Source organism: Chrysemys picta, chromosome 8 (assembly GCF_011386835.1).
Source record: "Chrysemys picta bellii isolate R12L10 chromosome 8, ASM1138683v2, whole genome shotgun sequence".
In the NCBI taxonomy this organism is placed as follows: Eukaryota; Metazoa; Chordata; order Testudines; family Emydidae; genus Chrysemys; species Chrysemys picta.
In genome coordinates, this window is record NC_088798.1 from 508,266 (window position 1) to 526,968 (window position 18,703).

The 18,703-nt window shown below is 62.3% G+C and overlaps 1 protein-coding gene across 17 annotated transcripts in view; it reads left to right on the forward strand.

Moving 5' to 3' along the window:
• SZT2 (SZT2 subunit of KICSTOR complex) overlaps positions 1-18,703 on the forward strand; it is a 67,313-nt gene that overhangs the window by 43,572 nt on the left and 5,038 nt on the right. For 9 of the 17 annotated variants that reach the window (XM_065553671.1, XM_065553683.1, XM_065553672.1 and 6 more), the window contains 18 exons: positions 461-511; positions 3,849-4,037; positions 4,370-4,552; positions 4,767-4,942; positions 5,165-5,331; positions 5,626-5,723; positions 6,332-6,464; positions 6,611-6,738; positions 9,748-9,869; positions 10,334-10,516; positions 12,778-13,048; positions 13,300-13,379; positions 13,667-13,792; positions 14,065-14,267; positions 14,378-14,468; positions 15,800-15,880; positions 16,489-16,563; positions 17,547-17,612. In XM_065553671.1, the coding sequence (XP_065409743.1) occupies positions 461-511; positions 3,849-4,037; positions 4,370-4,552; positions 4,767-4,942; positions 5,165-5,331; positions 5,626-5,723; positions 6,332-6,464; positions 6,611-6,738; positions 9,748-9,869; positions 10,334-10,516; positions 12,778-13,048; positions 13,300-13,379; positions 13,667-13,792; positions 14,065-14,267; positions 14,378-14,468; positions 15,800-15,880; positions 16,489-16,563; positions 17,547-17,612 (2,423 nt within the window). The remainder of the gene's footprint in view (positions 1-460; positions 512-3,848; positions 4,038-4,369; positions 4,553-4,766; positions 4,943-5,164; positions 5,332-5,625; positions 5,724-6,331; positions 6,465-6,610; positions 6,739-9,747; positions 9,870-10,333; positions 10,517-12,777; positions 13,049-13,299; positions 13,380-13,666; positions 13,793-14,064; positions 14,268-14,377; positions 14,469-15,799; positions 15,881-16,488; positions 16,564-17,546; positions 17,613-18,703) is intronic. The other 8 variants (XM_065553674.1, XM_065553684.1, XM_065553675.1 and 5 more) reach the window with 5 other exon arrangements.

Genomic DNA, 18,703 nt, shown 5'->3' on the forward strand with positions numbered 1-18,703 from the left:
CAGCTCTGGGGCTGGCTGGAGGCCCCTTGGACATGGCCGAGCAGCAGAGCAGTAGCCCTGATGTGCTATTCTCCGAGGGCCCCAGTGTGCCCTGCCCCTCAGTAGCCCAGGTCATTGTTCACCCAGCTCTGGGGTGACACACAGCTGGGTTCCAACAGGTAGGAGCATGGGGTAACCCTCGGGGTTCAGGGTCTTGGGTGGGGAAGGGCAGGCCCGCTGGGTGCAGGCGCCTGGCGATGGGGACCCTTGAGCACCGTAGGTACTAGCTGCTGAGGATTCGTTGTGGGTGCAGTGTCCTGCCCCCTCTCGTGGGCTGTTGGAGGAAAGCTTGCCCGTCCTGTGCTTCGTGCTGGTCCCTTGTGCCCCTCCCCTGCTGGGTGGTAATGTCCCATCTCTGTGTCTGTCTGTGGCGAGGCTGGTGTGGCCCTCGGTGGCCTCTGAATGCTCTTCTGTTGTGTAGGAACCATGTCGGACCTTGTGCAGCACCTGTTTCCGCTCTCCCACTTTCAAGGTAGCACCTGTGGTTCGTGTTGCACTGAACCTCTTCCCCTCCCCCCACCTGGCCCCTCTGTTCCTGCCATGGACTGGTTGGGTTGTATTGTGGCTTCAGCGCTGGCTCGTGGCTGTGTGACTCCAGGCTCCCTCTTCCCAGCTGCCTGTGGGGTCAGTGAGCAGGAGGCTGCTGCTGCCTGGAGCCACAACCCTCAAATCCCCTGGAGAGAGAGTTCTGCTGCTGGCCCCCCCGCCCCCAGCTCAGCCCGGGGAGCTCTCTGCAATGGGAACACATCTCCTGCCACCAGGGCACCCTGCAGGCAGTGCCCACAGGGTACAGGCTCCCTCCACGGCTGTGTCCACAAGGCCCTGAGGGGTCACCCTGCACCCCAAGACCCAGGTGGCTGCATTGGGGGGTTTATAGTGGACAGCATCCCTGGTGTGATGAGGCTGGGTGGAGGGGATCCAGTGCGATGGGGCTGGGTGAGTGCTGCGGTCTGGCCAGCACTTCCAGTGGGAAAGGGGGGAGGAGGGGACAAAGCCCCAATCTCCGTCAGTGTGGGTCTGGGCGGAAATCCTGTCAGGAAGTGGGGGGACCATGATCTCGGTCGCTGTCTGTCTAGGCTGTGCCCGAGAGTGGGAGAGTAGGTTTCCAGTTTCAGCTGGGCCTTAGATATCATCACACCAGCAATGGATTAAGGCTACGATTTTCTTATGGAAGTCTCGAGACCTCTATGACTTCAGCCTGCGGCGGCTGGGAGCTGCAGGGTCCACCCGCAGCATGAGGCAGCAGGGGAACCCCGAAGCTCCCGGCTGCTGCAGGTGGCAGGGGGAACCCTGCATCTCCCGGCTGTGGAGGGGAGGGGCACAGCTCCAAGCTACCGCAGGCATCAGGCCCAGCCACAGCGGGGCCCCCCACAGCTGCCATGCCCAGTGTGGGGACCCCGCAGCGGAGCTCCCCTCTGCTCTCATAATGGGACTGGCAGCGTTGGCATCTGGTGGACCCCAGCCTGTTCCCCTGCTCCAGAGCATTGTGCCTGGATCCTGGCTGGCCTCTCGTGCTGGGGCAGCCTGTGGGAACCAGCCATCTGCCTGGGGCAGGCGCTTGCAGAATGGGCCTGGGGAATTAGGCAGGTCACAGAGCTGCACGGCTAGCCCGGCCCCAGGTAGGGGGTAGCAGCCCTCCTGATGCAGGCAGACAGGGACCAGCCCTGGGTACTGTGTCCCATTCAGGTGTGCATGCGTCGGGGGGGATGGAAGGTTCAGGAGTCCCAAGGAGGACTCGTGAGCTGGAAAGCCTGCCTGCTCATGAGAGACTAAAGGAGCTCAATGCGTTGGCAAGAGAGAGAGAGAAGGGGTGACTGGAGCACGTCTGAGCACCATGGGGTGGAGCCGTGTGTTCCGCTAGCAGAGGACTCTTCAGGCTGGCAGACTGAGGCCGAACGGGCTCCGGGGCGGGAAGCTGAACTAGACAATGCTGACTATAAACAAATTCAACTTCGGACATAATTAGCCATTGCTCTAGCTCAGACCAACGTTCTGGGCTGGCTCCAGGAATCCCCGGGGAGATTCTCTCTGGCCTGCTACGCGCCTGGTCAAACTGGATGATGATCATAGTCCTCGATGAACGTCTCTCAGCACCCACCTTGCTGGGAATCTGCCACCGACGCTTCGGTGCATGTCCTAGGCAGGGCGGGCTGCAGGGACCCTATCCGAGCACTCTGCTGCCAGCCCAGACTGCAGAGCTCTGACATGTGGGCACCAGGAAAAGGCACCTCCTCAGCACCTCTCTGGGCTGCCAAGGTGGGCGCTGTGCTCTGGAGTGTGTGGAGCCCAGCCCCCAAGGACGATAAAAACCAGCCGTTCAGCAGACTCCTGCTCCGCTGGAAGCATCCCCCCGCCCCCTGGAAAAGGGGTCGCTGCCTCCAGTGCTGAGTGGGGGCAGGCCACGGCCACCTGCTGCCGTCCCTGTGTGACCCACTCTCCCATCTGAGTCACTGGCACCCATGAGAGTGACTTACTGCTCTCTGCAGGGGAGGGCGTTACCTTCCTGCGAGATGGATTGGGGCAGGGCCCTGTGATGGCCCCCATTGCTGGCATGTAACCTAGTGCATGGGTCCTGCGTGCGTTCACATGCCAGCAACTGTGCAGCGACTTGCCTGTCTCAGTGCCCTTAAGTGCAGGTTCCTGGGCCACCTTGCACATACTGCCCCTAGGAGGGATCTTGCCCTTACCCAGCCAACTTCCCCGCACCCTCTCCCAGTTGCCAGGGCCCTCCTGGTGGCCCACGGGGAGCTATCTCCATCTCCAGAGACACGGCAGTGGGGGGACCCCACACAGGACGATGTGCAGTGGACACAGTGCTCTTAGCCTCCTTACTGCACCGGCGCTTCCTGCATGGACTGCTCTCCGCTCTTTGGCTGTTTGGAGAGCTGCCCTGGGAAGCAGCGTGGGGCTGGGTAGGGCTAGGAGGGGTTGGGTGGCTGAGTTATGGTCCCAGGGCTGGGCTGTCTTCACCTGCTCCTGCTGCTGCTGCTGCTGCCTTCCCCTCCCCCCCCCCACCCGGCGGGTGCCCCTGGTTCCGATGGAGACTGCGGACCCCTGGGGACGAGGCCTCTGGCTGTGTGTGGCACAGTGAGGCCGATTGAGGGTCTGGCTCCTGCCATACAAAGAACTAACTGCTTTATACCCTGAGCCCAGAGCCCCTCACTCTGTCTGCCCCTGAGGGGGTAAAACCCCTAGGCCACGGCTCAGCTCTTCAGAGCGAGGCTGCAGGCCTGGGGCCTTCCCCAGCATCATCACCAGGAGCTACAGGTCCTGCAGCACTACTGAAGAGTGTTGGATGCTGGCAGGGAGAGGAGCAAGGACACAGAGCCCTGCCCCGGGAGTGGGGAGGGCATGTCCTAGCCAGGATGCTGCGGGGACGTCCAGGAGCACACTGAAGGGCATGGGGAGCTGGTGCAGCATTCAGGGGGGTGGGGGGGAGGGGATGGGGCGTCGAGGGCAGCATAGCTGGACTCCTTGCACCAGCCAACAATACAAATGCAGCATGATGGATACATGACCCACACGCACCTCCTCAAGGCATCATGTGGACATCTGCAGCCCATCCCCTCTGCTCCCCAGGCCAGGGACCCTGTCTGTCTGCACCGGGCACTCCTGTGCAGCTGTGTAAGTGTGGGAATGCTAGAGTGGCAGCAGGACAGACCCAGCTGTATGCCAGGGGGTGGCATTTCCCTCTTGGCCGTGGGCACTGGCTGCAGTGGCAGCTCTCGGCAAGGGCCCAGAGTCCCTGTGGGCTGGGGGTGTCCAGTGCAGGGTTGACACGCAGTCACTCGGGCTCTCCTCTCCTGCAGGAATTGCGTGCATTGCTCTGTCGTTCGTGGATGAGCGTGACAGCCCCCTCTCACTGGCGCACTGGGAACGGTCTAGTTCCCTGAAGCTGCCCCCGTCCCCGCCTGGCACAGACCTGCTGCAGGACGCAGACTTCGAGAGCCTCACTGCAGTCAGCAGGCACCATGCTGAGCCCGGCACCCTCCAACCAGGTGGGAGTGCGCATGTTCTGTCCTGGAGCCGCTGAGCAGCTGCCTTGTCCCTGTCCCTGTGCCTGGGCAGGAGCTGCAGCCTGACGAGGGAGCTCTGGGCACCATGGACAGTGGGCTCAAGGCTGTGGGTGTGGGTGTGGGGGGGGGGGGGGGGGGAGTGGAGGGCTGTGGTGGTGGGGCCCCTCCAGCTGTGTCTCCGGGATGGCTAGAGCTGAGGAGGGCCTGCTGTGCTAGGGGAGAGGGCATCATGTGGCCGTGGGGGTGTCTGAGCCTTGGGGGGGTCATCCCTCTGCAGGGGCCGTGCAGCTCGGGTGACTCCCCTCTTCCCGCAGCTGCCTGCACCCTGGTGCGCTTGGACGTCTGGGAGAAAGGGAACATCAGCCCCCTGCAGCTGTCGGAGAAGCTGCGCAGTGCCGTGCGCCATGCCCTGTGCGATGCAGTCATGGAGTTCCGAGTGCTGCCGGCCCCGCTCTGCGTGGAGGCCGCCTGCCCGCCGGAGGAGCTAGGCAGTGGCGGTAAGCTCTGGGGCAGGATTGCTGCCATCTGGCTGTGGGGTCTCTTCTGGGTCTTCTCATCACAGGCAGCTGTGTCCTGGAGCTCAAGGGGGTGGGATGGGCCCCAGTCCAGGAGCCAATGGGAGACTGGCCCCTTCTCCTTGGCCAGGGAGATGCTGCTCCGGCGCTGGGTCCACGGCCTCTGCCCAGGTTCTGATGTGCACTCTGTCTGCAGGAGGCCTCCGGAGGACCATGTCGGAGACCAAGGGGCTGGCTCTTCCTGCGGGCAGTGCTGGTGCCAGTAGAGTGCCCCCGCCCCCTCTGCACTTCACCTCAGCCCCCAGCTCTAATTCCGGCGAGCCAGTCACGCCCACAAACAAGATGGGGCGCCGGAGCTTCTGGGACATGCTGGTACAGTCAGAGGGACGTGGGCTGTAGCAGGGTGCTCAGACTGAGTCCTGCCCCGGGGCTGCGGTCACAGCGGGGCCTGGGAGGGGAGGAGCTGGCTCTACTGGATGGCAGTGGTGGGGACGGGTCTACAGCTGGAAGCTAGCTGGGATGGGTGGGCAAGGGGAGCTCAGAGCTTTGCCTCTCTCCACCACTTCACCCCCTCTCGTGCCCCCTGCCCCCCAGAGTAAGGCCGACTCCTCGGAGCTGGGCAGCCCCAAAACCACTGACGACATCGTGCTGGAGCGGCCAGAGGAGAGTCGCACCCGGCGCCGCCACAAGACCGAGAGCGTCAAGCAGCACCTGAGCCAGGAGCGCGCTTCCGCCACGGCCGAGCTGGAGCAGGCCCAGAGGCAAGTGCCCCGGCGCTCCCTGCACGGCCGGCCGGCTGTACCCACAGCAGCCCGGGAAGGCGCGCGGTTTGGCGCTGTGCGTGGCAGGACTTGGAGCAAGAGGGGCCTTGGCCCACCGGGCCCGAGGCTTGTGGCGACCCACAGGGGCATTATGCATGGACAGGGAGTGGCCAGACATCACCATGGGGGGGGGGGGGAGCACCACCATTCCCTCATCCCTCTAGCTTCTGCTTTGCACTGCCCCTGATGTCTGTCTCTGGCCTCGGCTGCATAACCAGTACCCTGCCCCCACAGGCGCCAAGTCTGGCAGCTCCAGGAAGGGGAAGTGGGCACCATGCACCCGCTCTTCAGTCAGACCTGCCGGCAGTGGATGGCGTTCATGAGTCGGCTGGGTATGTACCACGGGCCCATCTCCCCTGCCTCCCAGGATGGGCCTGGAATGGGGCTCTTCTCCCCGAAGCTTTGCCTGTAGTCCCTGTGTAACCATTCCTTCCTCCGGCCCACGCTGACCCCACCCTGTGCCTCTAACCCAGCGTGTAAGTGCTGTTTGTTTCCTTAAAGGCACCATGTGCCCGGGCTGTGGTGTAAGCAGTAACATGGCCTCCAACAGATGGGCCTGCGCTGGCCAGCCAGTGCCTAGTGCTGCACACGGCGGCCTGGAAGACCTGGTCGCTCTCCCCAGCCCATCAGGAGGGCTCGATGTGGGAGGCGTCTGCAGCCACAGGGCTCCTGCCAGAGGGGAGAGGCCGGAGCCCAGGCCTCACACAGTGCGCTGGAGAGTCGGGCCCTGTCCAGCTCTGGAGAGGAGAACTGTTCCTTGGGAATACCTGCCTGAGATCCTCGCAGTCCATGCCCTCTGGCTCTGCCAGGGGCGTCCCCACTAGGGTGCTCACGAACACTCTCTGAGAACCCGGCAGAAGGCCAGCTCCCTCTGCTCCCAGCAGGCTGCTTTGTAGCTGGGTATGTGTGTGGCTCATGCCGCTTCTCCTGTGCGGGGCAGGGTGTCCTTCGGTGCAGCAGTGCTCAGTGGAGATCGTCTCCCGCTTCCTGCTCGCCTCCATCCTGGAGGAGGTGGTGAGCCTGGTCACGGCCCTGGCAAGCGACACCGTTGTCAAGGTGTTCCAGCAGCACTGGTGAGTGTCGCGCTGGGGGGATCGGCCGTGGGGTTGGGAGAAGGGCCCAAGGAGCTTGGCTAGGAGGTAGGGTGGGGGGTCACTGGCAGGGATTGGGTGGGGTGGCTCCTGGTGGCCAATGCTCTGTGTGGTGCTCTCCCCTGCAGCTGCCCTCGGGGCGCCTCCTTCCTTCCATACAACCCCCATCAGAGCTCCAGTCCTCGGCCTGCAGCCATCAGACATTTCATCCTGCTGGGACGCAACTTCCATCAGTGGCGCTCCAGCACTGAGCAGGGTGAGTGCGGGCCGGGTGCAGGCATTCCGTGGGCCTGGGGGGGCAGCCAAGGGGCAGTGCTGGGAGAGGGCAGGCGCCCAGGCAGAAACTTCTTGTGCCCAGCTCCGTGCCCGCAAGGCTTTTGTTCTCAGACTCGCTCGTGGCCCGTCTGGCTTGTCTCCGGGTGGGACTCAGGCTTGGGCAGTACAGGCTCTACCCCAAGCAGTAGTTCCCTCTCTCCCAGTCCGCCTGAACACACCACGTGGCACATCCTCCAGGAGGAGCCATTGCTCTGTGACACGCTCCAGGCAATGCATGTGGCACAGGCTGTGCCAGGCACCCCTCAGGCCAGCACCGGGCGGCTGCTCCAGCCCAGAGCAATGTGCAGTGTCTGAGCAGCGGGTAACTTTCCTGGGCCAGGGCCCCCCGAGGAGTTTTATCCTGTCTCTGCTTTGCTGGAATCTCGCAGCGCAGCAAGTGGGTGGTGCGCCGTACGGAGAAGGGAAGGCCAGGCCCATTCCTCCTCCTCACAGACAGGCCCTACAGAGACTGCAGAGAGAAACAAGCTGGCGCCCCTGGGGAACATGCTGTGCTGGTCCCAGACATGCTGCTCCTTCATCAGAGTGGTTAGCTGGCTTGGACGATGCCCGCCCTGGCTGGCCTCCCGTGGGGGTTCTGCCCTTAGTCCCCCGTCCCCTTGGGCAACACTTAATGCCCATGTGGGGCGAAGGGAGGGGAGTGAGGTCCCAGCGAGACCAGCTCGGAGCAGGTGCTCAGCAGAATGTGGAGAGCAGCGAGAGGAACTCCTCCAGCATCGGCTCTATCAGAACTTCATCCTCTGCTGAGAGAATCACGGGGGCCTGCTGCTCGGGGAGTGGGTGGGTGTATGTGCGCCCAGGGTCCGGTCCTTCCCATTAAAATTCGGGCCTGGTCTCTGGCTGGCTGCAGAGCTCTGGGGCTCTGACTGTATCAGCACCCAGGGGTGCGGCAGCCAACGCCGGTGGTCAGCTCATGCAGTCTGCAGGAAAGCTCTTCGGGAAGGTTTGACCCTCCCATCATGTGCCCAAGACCCTGACGGAGCCAGGGCAGATGAGGCCTGATGTTCCTGACTAGAAACCACATCTGCTTCCCGAGAAGGGCCAAGCCCAGTGCCCTACAGTGGCCTGAGCAGATTTTGCCATCAGCTCCCCTCCAGCCCTCTGGGTGGGCTCCCCGCACAGGCTGGGCACTTTGCAGCTGGGCCCCTTCACTCTTGCAGGGCACTCTTCCAAGCCACGCCCACAAAATAAGCGCTGCCCATGAGTGTCCGCCAGCGTGGTGCTGCTTGTGGCAGATGTCCCACACAGGACTGCGCAGCGCCCGAAGCTGCCCTGGGTTCCCCATGGCGGGGTGTGCACATGCCCCTGGGCCTGGCACCTTGGCTGGGGAAAAATAAAATGGCTTCCCAGCCCCAGCCACTCGTGGCTCCAGAACGTGGCCACCTGCAGGAAATTGCGCAGGTCTGTGACCCGCTCGCACGGGGGATGAAATAGTGAGCAATGCTGATGTCTCTGCGATCATCACAGGCAGAGGCGCTAACCCCTTTGCGCTGTGCAGACCCCTTTCCGCAGCAGCTGCGCAGGCGTCATGGCGTTGAGGTTTTCCTACGAGCTGAGAGTGACTTGGGAGAGGTGGCGCTGCACGGTACCAGCCTGACCCGAGCCCTGCTCCTGTCTTGCCTGAGCTCTCCGCCTTGGCCCTGCCTGGAGTCAGGGATGTGCCCATCTTTGGCTGGGGGTGCTCCCATTCGCCTGTGCTGTCATGGTCCCTTCCCGCCCATGTCCTGACTAGACCCCAGAGCAGGTAGCGCTGGCTGGGCTGGGTCCTGACCAGGCTTGGGGACCTGACATTGTCCTCACCAAGAGCAGGTGTCAGTAGGTTGAAAGTCTCTCGCTGGAGTGATGAGCTGGTGCTTGGGCCTCGCCCCGCCCAGTGGAAGGGCCAGCTGCAGGCTGTCTCCGGGCCTTTGTGCTGGAGTAGAAGCGAGTGGCTGTGCGAGTGCTCATGCCACGGCGGGGAACACTGCACGTACTGCTGGTTAGGGCTAATCTGACCGGGTTCAGCCACGGGGCTGTCCTGATCCCAGGGGCTGCAGACACAGGAGACCTGCAGCCAGCTGAGGGGCTGGGCGCTGTGCTGCTGTGGTTTGCCAGTGTGCCCGCGTGGCTCTAACACTAGTTCCCTGAGCGCTCGCCCTCCCTGGGAGAGGCAGGGATCTGGGTGGCTGTTGCCTAGGAAGTGGGGAAGCCAGGAATAGCTGCTTCCCAATGCTTTTCAGACTGAGGCAGGGCCTTGGGTGCAGCATGGCCAGGGCACTGCTCTGGCAGGGCACCCTGGGCTTGGCCTCATGGAGGGTCACCCCAGCATGGCGGGTAGGGCCAGCTCCCTTTCCCTGCGATGTCAGCACAGGGAGGGGGTGTGGCTAGGATGCCCTTAGCTCAGGACTGGATGGGAGGGAGGGGGCCTTGGCTCCACCCAGGACTTGGCATGGCAGTATCACAGGGGCCCTGGGCTGTGCTGCTCCATAGTGGCTGGTCGGCATCACGCTGCTTTGGGGACAGGGCTGAGGAGCACCAGGGGAGTGCTCCCTACAGCTTGGTGGCACTCAACGTTTGGTCGTTCCCTACCTCCCCACTGAAATGTACCCACCTCTGGTATCAGACATGAGCACAGAACCCTGCCGCCCAGGGTCTCAGTGCTGAGGGTGAGGCGTGGGCTGTTGCCGCTGCACGGCCCAGCCTGCTCGGAGCGAACACTGGCATGCGTGGTTGGGATTAGGCTGGAACTTACGGTGCAGCCCTCCTGGCCAGCTGGGTCTTGGCAGGCTGCAGCGCTGATATGCTCCAGCTGGTTCCCGGCTAATTGCTGTCATGGGTCTTCTTCCCGAGGACAGGGGGTCTGTGGCACCCAGGTTCCTGCCGACGCCTCCCTGCGGGGTACGGGCAGTGAGCAGCAGGAAGACACATGGTGGTTCTCTCTGGTCTCTTTCAGCCCAAAAGGGGCTCCAGCACTTCGAGGCCATGGAGCTGAGCTTGGCGGAGAAGGGCTCCAACTCCAGCCCCTCGCTGGCCCCGCGGCAGAGATTCCTTCTCCTGGAGATCCTTGACAAGAAGGTGAGCACAAATCCAGCCTGGCCCTGCAGCCTCTCCGGGCAGGGGCTGTGGGTGAGGGCAGCCTGGCCTGGCTCCTCACAGGGCCCTGTGTAACAGTGGGGTGGGCAGTGCTGGGCAGCTGCCTCCGTCTGCCCTTGCGTGGCAAACCCCGTGGTCTTCCTGTGGCCTGGTGCTGCCACCCCCTCCAGCCGGGCATGCTGATAATAGCCTAGTTAGCTTCCCAGGGTCAGCCTGTGCTCCCAGGCGCTTTGCAGTCGGCAGCTGTGGGCCCTCGTGCTGCAGAGCAGGTGTGAACACCAGGACACATCACCGTGGTGATCGGCTGGGCGCTGAGGTGGTGCTGTGCCCCCGCCCCGCCCCCCCATCCTGTAGGGGAAGCCGGCTGGTGGTGCAGCAGCCTGGCCATGGCTCAGCGGGTGCGGGCCTCCCCCAGCAGAGCTCTCACCATCTCCCTTCCCCTCTAGCTGATGCTCTACACCTACAACTGGTCCCCGGACCTGGGCAGCTCCTTGAACAGCTCACTCACCCGCCTGCTGCAGTGGCAGAACGCCCGCTCCCACATCGTGCATTGCCTCCTCAGCCAGAAACTGGGGCTCTTCCACCACTACTGCTACCTGGACACACCCTGGCATGAGGACAGCAAGCAGGTAATGGCACTGCCAGCCCCCCCATGCTTTACTGCTGTAGCTCCCACCGGGGCCGCTCACAGATCACCACGAGCGTCTGTACAGCCACAGTTCTGTTCGGCAATTCTAACCCAGAGCCTGTCCGCAAACACAAGGCACATGCGGGCTCCCGACAGCCTTGGTTACTACCTGTCGGGTGACCCCAACACACTCCCAGTCCCGAATCCCCCCCGGAAATGTGCGCGCTGTTCTGTCCAGCCCTCTTCTGGGCCGTCCGGATAGGTCCCTTGTTCCTGCCCGGGAACAACATACAGCAGCTTGCCACCTGCAGTGGAGCTACCCACACAGCTCACAGCATGGAACTAATTTTGATTACAGAATAAAACCAGTTTCTTTAGCAACAGAAGCTAGGACTTGAAGTCAGTACCAGTAATGAGGCATTAAAGTCAGAAGTGGTTACAAGAGAAATAAAGATAAAACAGATTCTAAACTTAAACTAGCCTTGGTTCAAGATGAAGTTCTTACCACAGGTTTTCAGTAGCAATGCTGACCAAGTTTCAGGTCAGGCTCTGCTCCGAAGATCTGCGGCTCTTTCTGCTCTCTTAAGTGAAAAAGAGAGAGAACTTGGGGTGGGTTTGTCAGTCTCCTTTTGAAGTGCATTTTCCGGAGAGTGACCCCTAGATAAAGATCTTTTGGGCTCAGAGAAAGGAGACATGGAGTCTGGTGGGAAAGAGGTTTCATGCCGTTGTTTGCTAAGATGCAGAATCTGTTTGGCAAGGAAGCGGGTCAGGAACAAAGAATGGCTGCTTGAGAGGTGATGGCTAAGGCAACGTTTTAGTCACGGGTATTTTTAGTAAAAGTAATGGTCAGGTCACTGGCAGTAAACACAAATTCCTGACCTGTGACCCTTCCATGACTTGTACTAATATACCCCTACTAAATCTTGGGAGCTCGGGGGGGGGACCCTGCTGCTGCTGGGGGGGGGTTGGCAGGCTCCCTGCCTGGCTCCGCATGGCTCTCTGGAAGCAGCAACATGTCCCTTAGCTCCTAGGTGGAGGCATGGCCAGGGGTCTCTGCACACTGGCTTCGCGGCGCCCATTGGCCGGAAACAGCAGCCAATGGGAGCTGCGGGAGCAGCGCCTGCAAGCGGAGGCAACACATGGAGCCACCTGTCCGTGCCTCCGTTCCTAGTAGCTGAGGGAGGGACATGTCGCCGCTTCCGGGGAGTCCCCCGAGGTAAACGCCAGCCGGAGCCCTCACCCCCTCCTGCCCCAGCCCTAAGCCTCCTCCCACACCCAAATTCCTGCTGGGGTGGGGTGCAGTGGCCCGAGACTGCCCCAGCAGCGGCCAGTGCAGCTGACCCAGGGCCTGCCAGAGCTGCTCAGGCGGCCCCCAGATCAGCCGTACTGACCGCTCCAGCAGTCCCAGGAAGTCATGGATTCCATGACCTCCGTGACGAACTTGCAGCTTTAGTGATGGCCCATCAACTTCGGTGACACCTGGCTAGAAGCGTCAGCTTGTCCGTTGTCTTTGAGAAACCTGTTTACCCATTCCTCAGACTTGTCTGGTAAACACGTCAGTCATGATTCCAACTCCTGTTCATACCTTTATGTGTAATGTTGCCACGTGCATTTCACCATGATATTACTGACCAGCAAGTGATGTTTTCACCAGGCATGTTCCGTACACAAATGACTACACTGGTGTGGAGGGTGTGAATCCAGGGTGCATTCCATCACACTCTTTTTCTTTTTAAGACCCCACTGAAGGGAGCGATGGGTGGAATAGCTCATTTCCTCATTGTTTTGTTCAACAATTAGACCTAACATCCAACATACCAATTTTGGTCCATTGATTTCTGATCCCACCCTGTTCTTGTTCACCAGGCGCGATCTTAACACGTCCTCGAATTCTATCAGGAGACCCTTTTGTTGGGTCTAATTCAGCGCGTCTCCCTTTGGCACCTTTTCCCGCCAACTGGTTCTTATGAACTTTCACTCACTTCTTATGGCTGAGCTTGCGGTTCGGGTACAATTATCACAGCAGCAGGGGCCAAGGGCATGAAACTGGGAGGGGTAGGCCGTGCCAGGCTGGGGAACCCGCTGCCTATGGCAGGGGCCACGTTAGAAGTAGGACTGGGCAGAGCACTGGGACTAGGCTGTGGGGACCTGTCCCTGTTAGGCAAGGTCTAGAGGGGCGTTCAGGGGCTTTCCCAGCTCTCTGATTCCCACTCCCAGGCTCACGGTGAGGGGGGGTCTCAGGGCTGTCTCTTGCTTACGTAGGAGCCAAACCCCTTCCTGAACTCCACCCTGGAGGTGGATGCCCTGATCCGGAGCTCGAGCCCTCCCCCCAACAAGGAGCAAGGCCGGCTCAGCAGTTCTACGCGCAGCCTGCCGTCCCTGCACTTCCCCCCCGACATGATGCCCTTTGATGAGGCTCTGCGAGATGTCACCGCCCTCAAGAGCGTCCCCCTCGGCCCAGAGCTGGGGCCACGTGACCCGGTGTCATGGCATGGTGCCCAGTTCCTGGAAATCAAGAGCCTGGAGAGGAGAGGTAAAGGGGGGGCCCCCCAGCTTGTCCAGCCCTGGGCACTGGTTTCTGGGGATGCGGGTGCTCACAGCCACAGCATTTCAGCCTCCACTGCTTTCCAGCCCTGGCCTCTCCCAGCAGGAGTGTGAGGAGCCTGGCCCGCACTTCAAGGGGGGTTGGAGGCTTTACTCTGGGGGGGGGGACGGTGGGAGCCTGTAGGGTGGGAGGGGCCTGGCTCTGGCTCCGGCACCCATGGCCGCTCCTTTCCCTCGCAGAGCTGGAGAAGCAGATGAAGATTGAGAATCTCTTTGTGACGTGGCAGCAGAGATCAGCACAGTCCAACATGCCCATCGGTGTAAGTGCTGCCCATCAGCATGAGCGTCCCGCCCCGCTCTGACCTGGTCACTGCCCCCAGGGGTGGCTGGGGGCATAGGGACATGGGGGGAGGGGAGGTGTTGCCCCAGGGGTGGGGGGTCCTGCATTGGGACTGGTGGGGGGTGGGGGGGTTGCAGAGCCAGTGATCCCCCTGGGCAGGTGAGCAGGCGGGTTGGCCCTGGAAGGGCAGGACTCCCTGCATTGGCCTGGGGGAGAAGGGGGCTCCCGTGGGCCACCTCCTGCAGCTGTGCCCCTTGTACTGTGCAGCTGGCAGACCTGGAGACCCTGAAGCAGTCCTCGCGCCTGGTTCACTACTGTGCCACACCACTGCTCTTCGACCCAGCTTTCCGGCAGCAGATCCAGGCCGACCAGCAGGCGAAGCTGGAGGGGAAGGTGAGCGACTCACCAAGTGTGCTGTGACGGGGCCCACCCTGTCTGAGCTGCAGCCTTGTCCCAGGGAGGGAGCCAGCTTCCCCAGAGCTGGAGGAGCTGTGCAGGGCCAGGCCACTGGGCTAGAACCAGCCGGGCAGTTCCTGTGTTCCAGCACTCGGGGGCAGCAGCTGAGCAGCTATCAGCCAGCAGGTCCCTCTCTCCTCGGGCAGGGCAGCGCCTGCTGGCCGTTCTCTACCGCAGGTGCCAGCTGCCCCGGCTCCCTTGTCTTTCAGAAGCGCCATCGCTCGAGCGACTCGACGGCGTCGGGGCGGGACCGGAGCCACAGCTGCGACTCGGCAGAGGTGCTGCCCTGCAAGCTGAAGGAGGAGCCCTGGCTGCAGGAGATGTGCAACGCCTTCCTGCAGCAGTACATCCAGTACCTGCAGAGCATGGGTTTCATCCTGGTGCAGGTGCGGCCCCCCTCGCCCGCCCGCAGGTCAGTGTGACACCGAGACCCCCCACCTTTGTGCAGAGCGACGCCCGGGCAGGCAGGGCATGCTTGCAGGGTGACTCTGGTCAGCTGACTTTGTTCTGTCTGCTTTGCAGTAGCGCAAGCCGGATCCGAGCTCTGGCATTCCTGGGCACTGAGGGGAGAGGCTCCTTCTCCTGCAAGCCCAAAGCAGACGGGAGTCCGAAGGTGAGAGCCGAGTGTTAGGGCGGGCATGGGTCACTGCTCCGCTCACATGCCTGCTCTTGGCTACTCACCAGGCTGCTGTGAGCAGAGCCAATCATGGGATCTTGGAGGTTCTACGCGTCCCTCTCCTGGGGCCTCTGGGCATGCCCTCGGCGTGCCCGTCCAGGATCTAGCCCCCTCTTCTGACAGCTGCAACCCAGCAGTCCCCTGCCCAGTCCCTGGACCCAGTTCTGACCCTTCAGGCTCCTTCCACAGTTTATTCATCCCCTCTCCCAGAGCTCCAGCTTGGGGGCGTGTTCTGGGCCCAGGTGCCTCTCACGGGGCACGTGAATAGTGTAACACACAATGCAGTGTGATGCTCTGCTTGTCGCACAAGGAAAATCTGCCTGTAGGAAACTGAGGGAGCCCAGTCTGCGGTGGTGAGGGGAATTGGTCGTGGCTGCCATCCCACCTGGGGAGGAGAGCTCCATAGCAGAGGGCTCTTCTGGTGGCTGGGAGTGGAAGCGAGACCACCCAGACTAGAAATAAGGCACAAATGAAGCTGTGAAGTTGATTAACCATCAGAACAACTCACCCAGGGATGTGGGTGGAGTCTCCAGCAGTCTCTTCACCCAGACCGGGAGTGTCTTTCTGCGAGATCTGCTGTAGCTCAGGGTGTCTACACTGAAAATGGTACAGTGGCACAGCTGTGCCGTTGTAGCATGTCAGTGTAGGTGCTACCTATGCCAACGGGAGGAAATCTGCGGGTAGTCCGCTTCCCCAAGAGGCGGCAGCTGGGTTGACAGAAGAATTCCTCCATCAACCTAGCATTGTTTACACGGGGGGGGTGTTAGATCGGCTTAACTATGCTGTTCAGAGGGGTGGATTTTTCACACACCGAGTGACCAGGTTAAGCAGAGTAAATCGCCCAGGCCTCAGCGAGAGGTTCTGGGCAGGAATTGGTGGGGACGGTCTCTGTGCCGGGCTGTGGGGGAGAACAGCCCCTCCGGTGTCCCGTCAGGCTTAGTCTCCAAGTGTCAGTGTATCCACCATGGCCCTAGGTTTGTTGTAATGCAGGTTACGGACCCTTGATCAGAAACCTCCTCCCAAGGTGGGCGCCTCCAGACAAATCTCCTCTTCCCCTTCTCTCAGATAAACAGACCGAGCCCCTGGTCCCCCTGGATCCCCCTCCCGACTCCAACAGTGTGGGGAACAAAAACTGGCTCCAGAGGGAGGGACGCCCATGCCAGCTGCCTCTCCGAGCTGGTGCCGCCTGGCTCTTGGCATGGATGGTGGCTGCTGCTGGCGCCAGCACCCACCTGCCTTCTGATCAGATCTCTTCCTCTTCTCTCCAGAGCACAAGCCCCCCAGTCACCACCTACCACCTGCAGAGAGCCCTCCCGGGCGGCATTGTGCTCATGGAGCTGGGCTTCCAGGTGAGTGGGCAGAGATCTGTCGTCCCCAGCCGGGTTCTCTGTGCCCAGCTCACTTAGGGCTCTCATGGAGCTTCTGCCTAGTGTCTGCAATGGTGGGCTGCAGCCACCAGCCAGCCTGGGGCCTTGTTCTCATGTGCCAGCCATGCTCACGCTGTGCTGGGCGCTGTCCCGGTGCGGGCGGGCGCTGCCCCTGCCCTGAAGCGCTAGCTGCTGAAGGAGACGAGCCCCCCATGGCAGATGGGAGCGGAGACGCTGTCTAGACAGAGCTGTCCCTCGTCTGGCCCTGCCCAGTGCACTTCCTCCCAGATGAGCCCAGGAAGGGCCTGGCATGCCCAAAAGGCAGCGAGGAGGGTAGTGAGATGAGCAGGGAAGGGGTAGGGCTTAGCCACGCCCCAGGGAGAGGGTTTTCATGGCTGGTTGGGACTAGAGTGGTGAGGCCAGAGATGGGAGGGCCAGGCCAGAGATCTGACGCCTGGCCCAGGGGAGCTGAGGCAGGATTGGGGTGTGGCCTGGCTATGTGCACAGGACCCTGCTGGGCCTTTGGGAGGCTGTCGGCAGCAGGGCCATGCCTGCCCATGGGCCGTGTGCTTAGTGCGCTCTCTCTCCAGGGCTGTTACTTTTGCGTGAAGCAGTATGCGCTGGAGTGCTCGCGGATCCCCATGGGCCAGTCCGTCAACTCACAGGTAATAGCTGGCCTGTGGGCGCTTGCTCTGTCCTGGCTGCTCCGGGCCTGGGCAGGCAGGGCTGGAATCTCCAGCTTGCTACCTGCTGGGACAGCTCCGGGTAGCACTTCCACCTTTCCCGAGGCCCGGCCTGGGCTGACTTCCTACAGTAAGAGCAATAGCTCCTCTGCTTCACTTGAACAAGGGGGAAGCAGGGCCAAGAATGCACATGGAGTGACCTGGGCTGGGAGAGGCCGTTCCAGCACCATGCACTGCTATGCCCTCTGCAGTGCCTTGGGGCTGCCCCAGTGGAGCAGTGATAGGGTGTAGAGCGTGCCAGCTTTCCAGGTCTCTCTTGTGAGGAGTGGGCTGCTGCCAGAGGGGCCAGCCGTCCGTTGTCCGCTGCCTTACCAGTCTGTGCTGGGTGTAGGAGGCCTCTGGGAATGGGGCACATGCTCTCCTTCCCCAGGGAGCCAGCGCCCTAGACGTGCCAGCTGGGTGAGGGGCAGGGGACCTGGTCCTACCGGGAGCTGATCGCCCCGGCTGGCTGGTGGGGCTGTTCCCGTGGGTTGAAGTCTGCCAGGCCCTCGAAGCAGCTGCTGAGGGCACATGGAGCCTGCTTTCTGGGGAGCCTTTGCGTGGGGCCCAGCTATAGACCCCCTCTAGGCTCCGGTAGGGGGCCGGGTCACCCCAGTAGGTCACCCAGGGTTCTGCAGTGGGTGGCAGGCATTGTCCCACCTCTGCTGGGGCATCTGATGAGATACTGCCCAGTCCTTCAGGGGTGCTTGGCCTCCCTCTGCAGTGCAGGGAGCGCTGGGCAGGGCTGGCTAGCATGGGGCTCATTGCAGGTGCTGGGACTGCAGGGTCAGCCCCTCTTCCACAGGGGCTGGAGTGCTGTCTCCTCCCTGTGGCCCCTGGAGGGCGGGCAGGACACAGGGGCAGGCATGGGCAGTGCCAGGCACTGTCCCCTTTCCCACTGGCTGCGCGTCTCCTCTCTCCATCAGGGTGCTCTCACGGCCAGAGCTCGTAGCAAGAGCTGCATGGGACCCAGCTCCATCTCTGAGTCTGCGGTATGTCCTCTCCTCCCACTACTGCCCTGGCACTGCAGCATCTCCCCGTGCAGGGCTGGGGCTCGCCCTGCCAGGCATGCTGGGTGCTCTGTACCCACAGCCCCTTCCTGCCCTGGGTGCTGGCTGATGCTGGGCCTCTTGCTAGCTGGTTCCCGTGGGGGAGACATCCCAGCAGGCAGCTGGGCCCTCAGGAGAGGGCTTGGAAACAGCCTCGCTCGTCTTGCTTCTCTCTCCAGGGCTGGGGCAAAGGCGCCTCTTGCTGGGCTCACTTCTTAGATCCGCTTGGTGTCCTCTCTGCTGCTGGCACGGGGTCAGGGTGCTGCGTTTGGATGCAGCGAGTGCTGCTGCCTGGTCCCCTTGGCTGCTTGTTCACCCCATTTCTCGAACACTCGGGGCCAGCTCTGTCCCCTGGGTGACACCCAGAGGGCATCCCTGTGAGGAATCAAGGCGCTGGAGTCAGCCCAGCAATGCCAGTACCTCGTGGGCGGTGTGACCGGAGCACACTGCGCTCTGGTGATCCTGGACCAGGGCAGGTATTGCGGCATACATCAGAGTGCCCTCGAGGCTGCTCTAGCTTGTGCTCCGGCCCAGTTGGCCTCTGGCTGCCCCAGGATCCGGATGGGGGAAGCCACCTCTGCCTCCTCTCCTCAGGCCTTCTGGGAACTGGCCTTGTGTGTCAGCTGTGCTCAGTTAGGATGGGGTGTGTCTGCAGTCAGAGCTGGCCCAGGCGAGCCATCCGCAGCGGGTTCCCAGCAGCTGTGCTGCTCCTGCTGGGGGGCTGCCAGTGGCTGGAGGTGTTGCATCTGGGGGCGTGTGGGGAAGGGCGCAGGGGGTGGGGGAGGGTGGAGACTGAAGCAGGCCCTAGCTCCCTGCTCTGGGGGCAGCCCGAGTCTCTGTCCTCATCCTGCTGCAGTCCTTGCAGAGCACTGCGCCACCTGCCCCAGACCCAGAGCCCGTGGCCTGACTTTGCCTAATGCCAGCCCGGTGGGGTCCTGGCTGGTTGGAGGTCCGTGCAGCAGGGTGAAGAGCTAGGCTAATGGTGGGAGAGTTGAGCTGTTGCAGGCTGTCGGGTTTGGGGACCTGCCACTCAA